Genomic DNA, 7,970 nt, shown 5'->3' with positions numbered 1-7,970 from the left:
CTGCGGGACCTCACTGCCAGGGTGGACAATGCGGACAAAGGCACTGCTAGAGGTCGGTGACTCCTGTGGCACAGGCACCTCCTGCAACAGAGCATTGCTGAGAGCGGCTGGATAAATCACGGGCTCTCCTGCTGCCACGCAGGGTGACCCAAAGAAGCAGCAGCTTGTGCCGAGTCTTCCTAGGGAAGCCTCTCCTGGGAAGCCCCGGCGGCTCTGGTAGCGGATGCTCGAACCGAGCGTTTTTCCCTTTCAGGAGCTGGCACTTGTGTCTGCAGAAGACCTGAAGACCCTGCGGTAAGAGACGTTTCCTGAGCTGGCATTGGTTCTGTGCAGAAGCGTCAGCCGACCTCGTGCTACCTGCACTCGTTTTGCTAACAGCCAGGGCTCCCATACCTCCTACCTGCCTTTGCCTTCTGCTCAAACTGGTGTGGAAGGGAAGCACTCGCAAAGCAGGGAAAGCACACGTGTCTCTCCTTCTTGCCGAGCTGAGACGCTCCCCAGAGGGGACGGGCCGCTCTCTGACAAGATCTGCTTTCGTGCTTTCATGCAGGAACTTTCGCGTTTTGTTGGCGGAGCACAGCCAAAAGATGCAGCTTCTGATGGAGGAGGTGGCTCAACTGAGGGCAGAGATCAGCAGTGAAAAGGTGATGCTGCGTTTTGGGGAAGGAGGCTTGGCTGGGCAGAACCCCTGAGAAAGCACTCCTTGGGCTTGTTGGTGGGGTCGGACTGCTGACTGCAGCAAGCCAGCCTTTGCCCCAGGGGCTTGCTGGGTGAGCTTCTGCGCTGCACAGGCCCTTCTCCAGGCCCAGTTCAAGCAGGCTGCTTGAGGCAGCAGAGGACTCCTGAGAGCCTTCCCTTGGCACGCCGGCACTCTGGCTCCTCTGGCTGGGCTCCTGAGGCAGGGATGAGACCCAGGCACGCTGACGGGGCCAGCCGTCGCTTGCAGGGCCCGAGCCCATCTCCCCGCTTACCTGCAGAGCGTGGAGGGTGGGGACGAGGGTGTGGGGACCCTCGTCAACCCACCTCGCGGCCATGGCCGTCAGCACGTCAGCAGCAGAGAGTCTTGCAGCTCTGTGGACTAGGCTTGCCTTGCCTTTCTGACACTGACCCTTTGCCTCTGCCGGCGCTAGTAGCCATGCTGAACTGCCCGCTGATGTGGTCCTTTTCTGTGTTCGTTTATGGCGTTCCCAGGAAGTGAACCAGGCAGCGTCCCAGATGGCTTCGGAAGTCTACGTCGAGATGTCTGACTGGGCCCTGAAAAGCTCTGGTATGGACACGAGCAGCCCAGTCTCCTTGCCCTGCGCTTGTCTGCAGCACTCCCCAAAGAAGCCTGTGCTCCGGGCGCTGCTCTCCAAAGGGGGGGAGCTTCAATGCTTCATGGGGTCCAAGAGCAAGGCTGTGGCACAGTGGCTCTCCCAGACTCCCTCCCAGTCCTGCCCTCCGCCTCCGCACGGGGGCCTCCGCACGGGGGCCTCCGCCGCTGCCCCCGCACGTGTTCCTGTGCTGTTGGAAGGGCTCTCTTCCTCTCCACTGCATTGGAAGAGGGAATGGCTGGGCCATCCTTTGCTGCCCATGCCGCAAGCCCTCAGTTTTGGTGTGCTGTCATTGACGTGGGCGCCTGCTGTCTCCCAGAACGCTCACACCTTCTCCTCGTGGCGCTGTGAGAGAAGCAGTCACCACCAGGCACGTGGCGGCCGTCATTCCCTTGTGCAGCTGGGCACCCCCAGCAGCGTGGGGAGGAGGAGAGGACTGACAGACGTGGAGCTGGCCGGCAGCATCAGAAATGCTGTCTGAGCACCGAGTCCTCCTAGAATGTGGCCTCTTCCAGTAGTCACCTGCTCTCCCTCCCTTCCAGGTGCCACCATCGACATGCAGAGAACTTCCGAGACCTACATCTGCAAAGAGAATTGGGGCTGCAGGCTTTTATGGCTCTTTCGCACTGCCAACCCTCCCGACACTATTTTGCAGGTATCGTAGCGGAACTCCTCCGGGAAGGTTGCCTGCCTCCCGCTGAAGTTGGGGACCGACCTCAGGGGCTCTCCCCTCGCTCCAGTGGCACTGCTCAAGCCCACAGTGTTGATCAGGTTCCTGAAAGCAAAGCTCGAACACAGGGCTGGGCTTGCTAGCAATCAGCGCTTCCCCTCAGGAGGGGAATGGAGCTGAACGGAGCCAAACTGCTGCATCTCGCCCACAGTGCTCTGCCCCAGCTGGGTGAAAGACTTTCTCCCTGGTGGGGGGTGCCCTGCAGAGCCACTGGGCAGAGAGGTGTTTCTGCTAGGCCCTGACTGGGACGGTTTCATAACTGCTAGTCTCCTCTGCCCCATAATCCTGAGAGCCCCCTTTCGGTCAGGCAGGGACGAAGGCCTCCTGCTTCTGTCCATTTCCTCCCACGCGCCTCATTTTCAAGCCAAAATAGACCCCGCGGACACAACGGCGCCTACGCTTCAAGCTACGCGGGCCGCTGTGTTGGCCCCAACACTCTCTCACTCTTCCTTGCTCTCGCGTTCTGCTTGCAGCCGGATGTTTCCCCAGGAAACTGCTGGCCTTTACAAGGGGATCAGGGCCAGGTGGTCATCAGGCTGCCAGCACGAGTCCATCTGACTGCCATCACTGTGCAGCACATCTTCAAAGAAGTCTCTCCATCTGGGACTGTCATCAGCGCCCCCAGAGACGTCGCTGTCTTTGTGAGTCTCTGCTGGGCGCTTCTGGCGGGGATCTGGCCCTGGGGGAAAGCCATGGCAGGGTCTTGCTTGCTTTTGTGCGTCCTCTGAGGTTTACGTCCTGCTCTCTCCTGAGCACCGCAGTGCCCTAGCGGGACACTTCAAGGGCTCTAGGGGTTTCATCCCTCTTGAGACTTGTTCGGGACACGCACCTCAGGGTTCCTGAGCACAAGTCAAGGCCGAGACTGAGCTCCACCATGGCGAGTGCTAGCCTACTGCTAGAGCCCCAGGAGAGGGTGGGGAGATAGCAGGGCTGATCCAGCACGTAGGTTCCCTCTTTGTGGGGACGAGTCTGAGCTGCTCTCCTTGTGCTTTGCCCCTGAGGGAGTGGGTGCGGACGGAGAAGAGGAAACTCTCCTTGGGACGTTCACGTACAACGTGGCAAAGGAGGCCATTCAGACCTTCCCTCTGAAGGTACGGTCCACGCGCAGGGGCAAGGTGCCGGGGAGCAAACCAGGTTTGCCTGCAAGTCCATGGCAGGAAGAGCGTGAATGCTTTCTCCCTGGGCCGAGGGGCCCGGACCACCGCCGAGAGAGACCTGGTGGGGTTGGGAGGGCTGAGTAGCACGCAGTGGTGGTAGCAAAAGGATAGCAAGACAGGGTCAGGCCTGTGGGAGCACAAGTCCCGAGAGATCCCTGGCTGCACGCACTGCCTTCAGCAGAGCCAGCCGCACACGCGGCCGCTCCACACAAGCAACGTCTTTGTGTTGTGGAGAAACAGGGATGCCCGGTGGCGAAAGGCGTCGGGCAGCACTGTCGCTCCGTCCTGTGGCCTGCTGGCAGGCTGGGCAGTGTCCTCTCCTCCCAGCACAGCGTGCCCCTTCTCTCCCCGTGCTCTCACGCCTGCCAGGAGGAAAGCAGGCAGAGCAGACAGCGGGAGCTTGGTGGGGTTGCACAGCAGCCGCCCCCCGCACAGGAGCACCTCCCCGGCCTCTCTGCCAGCACAGAGCAAGCAGCAGAGGGAAGGGGCAGAGGGGAGGGAGACTGAGCCCCAGCAGGGCCGGCATGCAGAGGATGCCAGCTGCCTTCCCCCTTCCCGTGTCCCCAGCCTCCCCAGCAGCCCCGGTACCAGCAGCGAGCCTCAGATTGCCACAGCCGCTCCCACCCACTTGCAGGAGCTCGCTCCTGAGCAGGAGCAGGGCTGGCAGGGGGAGACACCTTCCTTGCATTGTCGCTCCTAACACCCCCGCTTCCTTTTCCCGCTTTTCTTCCCAGAACGCGCCGCTTCCCAGAGCCTTTGCACGTGTCAAACTTCTGGTGAAGAGCAACTGGGGAAACCCAGCGTACACCTGCATTTATCGAGTGCAGGTTCACGGGAAGATGGCAAAACCAGAAAGCCTCGACTGAAACCAGAGGAAAAAGAGAAGGGCATACAGAAAAAGAGCAGCAGAAGGGGAAGGAACAAAAAAATAAAAAAGATGTGGCAATTGAGATTGGTGCAGAAGCTCTGTCTCCAAAGTGGGGTGCGCAAGAAGGCCCTTTGGGGGGAGGGCGGGAGCGTGCGGGAACCGTTAGGACCTCTCCTTAATTTTTTCTTCAACCTGAGGAAGGCAGTAAGCACTCCTAAGGTTTACTCCAGAGAGGAGAGGCCCAGCCTGGCACCGCTCCTTCTCCCGCCACCCCGGGAGGCTCCGCAAGTGGCACCAGCCCAGGGCAGGCAGAGGGGCCCGGCTGCAGTTTACAACTGCCGCAGGAGCCGATGGAACCGTTTGGCCTAGCACCTTCCCAGCATCCCGGCTGTCGGTTTGTCGGTTACCCCCCAGTTTCTGTGAAAGGGCTGTGGGGAGCCTGTCTGAGTGGCCTGTGGGAAGCCCCGTTCCTCGGCCCATCAACGTCCCCACTCTAGAGCTCGCTGCTCTCTGTTGGGGGTCCTTTTGTGTCACATTGAGTAGTGTCGACGGGGAATTTTCCAGCGTTTGGCCCCTGGTTATTCTCCCCTTGGCATTGGGACAACCCTGACCTGTCTTTCCTCTTGACGGACCACCCTCTCTGGGGTTCCCAGAAAGGCTGTGCGGTTCTGCAGCCCTTGGGCTGTTCCCGTCATGGGCTCCACCATCTAACACTCGAGGCCCCTCGGTCCCCCAGTGCTGCATTCTGCAACACTTGGCTGTTCCCTCCCGCTGTTGCTATCATGGGCATCGTGTCCTGGGCTACAACGCCGCCTCCGCTAAGGACATCCCGGGCAGCCAGTCGGAAAGCTCGTCCAAAGGATTCCAGGGATGGGGAGGGTTAGAACCCCGTCTTCCTGGCAGCTGCCTAACAGCAGGGAGTATTGGGAGGGGGTCAGGGTGGCAGGAGCATTCCCTGGGGGGTGCTGGAGGCTCCCAAGGGGTTCCTGAGAGATGGGGCTGGGGAGTGGGCATCCCAGGATGCTTGGGGGGTTTCTCATGCTGCTGGAAATGGCTTCTAAAGCTAAGCAGAAACGGCAATTTTCCCATTAGCTTTGTATGATGGTAGGCACCTTAGGTGGGACCATCCCCCACGCATCCAGTGCTGTAATAAAGAGAATGCCTGCTTCTCGATGCTACATGGGTGTGAAGAGGTTGATTCCCCATTTCGGTGACAGTTTGGGCGACCCAGATGGGACTCTGCTTCTGAATCTCGATGGATCCGTGGGATCGCAGGACCCCCAGCCGGCACCGAGGGATTCTCGGGAAGAACCTCCGAAGCCCGGACCGAAGAGCTCTGAGCAGGACCTCTGGGAAGGTAAAAGCATCCCTTTTCTCATTAAAAGGGCAGTTGCCTGCCCGTCAGGCGCGGCGAAGGCCTCGCAGGGTTGGGCTGTAAAGGTACCTAAGGGAAGGATTGGATCCTATCGGGCCAAAGTCCCTAGGACACCTGTGTCTGGAAACCTTTGGCCGAAGGGGTGGGTTGGAGCCCCACTGAAGGTAATCTAGGGGTTCGAGTCCCCTTCTGGGGAATGCCTCTGACTATTTTGTGCAAAGTTATTGTTTCTCTGTTTGGTGTTGCTGTGTCTTTTGTGGTGGGTACTAAGCCCTCTGCGGAAGGGGGGATTCGGAAAAGATCTCCCCTAGGACGTATCGTGAAACGTTGGAGGAAATTGGGAGGGGAGCCAGGGATTTGGGAAAGATGTTAGAGGTAGCGTGGATGATTTTTCATAGGAGAGAGAAGGAAAAAGAGGCACGACAGGTTCAAAGGGAACACCTAAGAGAGGGGAGATGGATTGCTGCTTTAACAGGGGCTCCTAGAGGAACCGATAGAGAAGGGAGGCACAGGAAGGGGTTACCGGGAAGAAGCAGGGGAAGGGGAAAATCAGCTCCTTTCGCACAGCCCTGTGGCGCGCGGGGAAGGAGCCCACGGCTGCCGTGTGGCTCTTGCCCTGGGCAGGCGCGCTCCTGCAAAAGCAGCAAGAGCTTTTGGTCCTGGCACCTTTGGGGTGGGAGGAATCCCTGGACGTTCGCAGTTTTCTTTCTGGACTTTGGCTGTACTCAGCAGGCCAGGGAGAGAGACTCCATTCAACACTGGGAGGCTCCAGAAACAGAGAGTGTCTGTTCCCTTGCTCTGTGTCCCACTCTCTGCCCCTGCCTCTCCCCTTCCCTCTCCCCTTTCTTTTCCCTCTCACCCTTTGCCTTCTGGCCTTCTGTCCTGTTCCCTGCCCCACTTCTCTGTCACTCTGCCCTCCTGCTGACTCTTCTGTCTCTCCACCCCCTTGTCCCGTGCCCTTGCCCTTTCTGTGTCTGTCCATCCCTCTGTTCTCCCTCCTGCCCCTCTTCTCTCTCTGTCCCTCTGTCCTGCTGCTTAGCACTACTTTTCTTCCTGCGCCATGTTCTTCACTTGCCCTCCATCTCCTTCCTTCTCTGTCCCTGTTTCTGCTCCTCACCACTATTTTTCCTTTCTCCACTCCCTGCCCAGCTACCCCTTTTTCCCACCATCCCTCTGTCCATCTCCTGTCCCTCTGTCCTGCTCCTGTCCCTCTCCGGCCACCCCACCGCCCTGCCCCACCCTTCTCCGCCGCTCTGTCCCCCTCTCCCCCTCCTCCTCCCTCTCCACCGGGGCTCTGGGGCCAGCGCAGCCCCGCGCAGGCAGCCATGGGGCCTGCTCGTGGGGCAGGGCCCAGCCGGGGCGGGGGACGGTGGCCGCGCAGGGTCAGGCAGCAGGGCAGTTGCGCCCCGTGGCATGCCGGGAGCTGTAGTCCTGGGGCACATGGCTGCCAGGTGGCCATGTTGGTTAGCACGGCATGCCGGGAGCTGTAGTCCTGAGACATGGGGCTGCCGGGCGGCCATGTTGGTTACTGGGGCATGCCCGGAGCCGTCATGGCCCCACGCTCACCTTCCCGGCAGCCGTGTTGGTCTCGGGAGGTGCAGCTCCAGCTGCGGCCCGGCTGAGGTGAGGCCGGGGGCTGCCCGTGAGGTGAGTGAGGCCCTTGGGCGGGCGCGGGGGTGTCTCCTGCCTGCTGGCCCCCCACGGGTGGCGGGGGGAGCTCCAAGCTGGAGCCGGGCCCGGCCGGGGCAGCCCCGGGAGTGACCCGAGAGCTGGGGAGGCGAAGGAGACGCAGACGGACCCCCCCGGGCACAGGCACCGGGCAGCCCGACTCCCAGAGCGCCCCCGGAGCCTCCCCAGCCCCGCTCAGCCCCTGCAGCTGCCCTGGCCCCAGCACCTCCCCTGAGGCTTGTCCCGCAGCCCCAGGCCCCCACGGCCTGTCCTGGCAGCAGCGAGCCGGGCCTGGGGCGCGCTCAATCCTCCGTCACCGCGGGTGCATCAGCGGCAGCGCGGGGAGGGAGCGGTGTCTGCAGGAGCTCCTGCAGCAGGAGCTTACAAGCTTCTTAAAATTGGTTAATTCCAGTGTCTCTTATGATACTTCTGTGGTAATAACTCCACAGCCATCTTCCAGCATTTCTAAGATGCTTTTGCATGCTTAAACGGTCAGTTATACTGTCAGTTGAGCAATGTAATACTTTGTATAGTTCCTCTTGATAACAGTCTGTTTCTTGAAATTCACTGCTAAGTCCTTTAAAGAGTAAGACAAATACCAGCGCACTGAATTGTTTCAGTTCATTTTACAGCGCCCAAGAAGGAAAGTGCCAGAGCCATGTGGTAGTAGGCAGGAATTGTGTTCTGTGCTGCAAGATGCAGTCTTGGTAAGGGCTTGTGGCTGCTGGCTTTTCCTTACCCATCAAAGAAGAACTTGAGCAGGTGCCAGGAAACAAGCTCATGGACACCGCTAAAACGTGCGGTTCAGCAGTAGCTCACTGATGATCAGTAGTTAGACATGCATGTTGGCCAGTCTTAC

At 60.0% G+C, this 7,970-nt stretch overlaps 1 protein-coding gene across 1 annotated transcript; it reads left to right on the top strand.

Moving 5' to 3' along the window:
• Positions 1-548: 548 nt before the first annotated feature.
• Positions 549-4,066, top strand: LOC309598925 (SUN domain-containing protein 5-like; the record flags this gene model as incomplete). The annotated part of the gene is made up of 6 exons (XM_082329953.1): positions 549-644; positions 1,192-1,267; positions 1,856-1,968; positions 2,517-2,684; positions 3,045-3,134; positions 3,935-4,066. Coding segments are annotated over 6 exons (675 nt in total), but the record flags the coding sequence as incomplete, so codon positions are not given.
• Between the last annotated feature and the right edge of the window lie 3,904 nt (positions 4,067-7,970).

Source organism: Platalea leucorodia, assembly GCF_965183815.1.
Source record: "Platalea leucorodia genome assembly, chromosome: 19".
Classification (NCBI taxonomy): Eukaryota; Metazoa; Chordata; class Aves; order Pelecaniformes; family Threskiornithidae; genus Platalea; species Platalea leucorodia.
The sequence above is the reverse complement of the archived record's forward strand: the minus strand, read 5'-3'. Positions and strand labels throughout refer to the sequence as shown.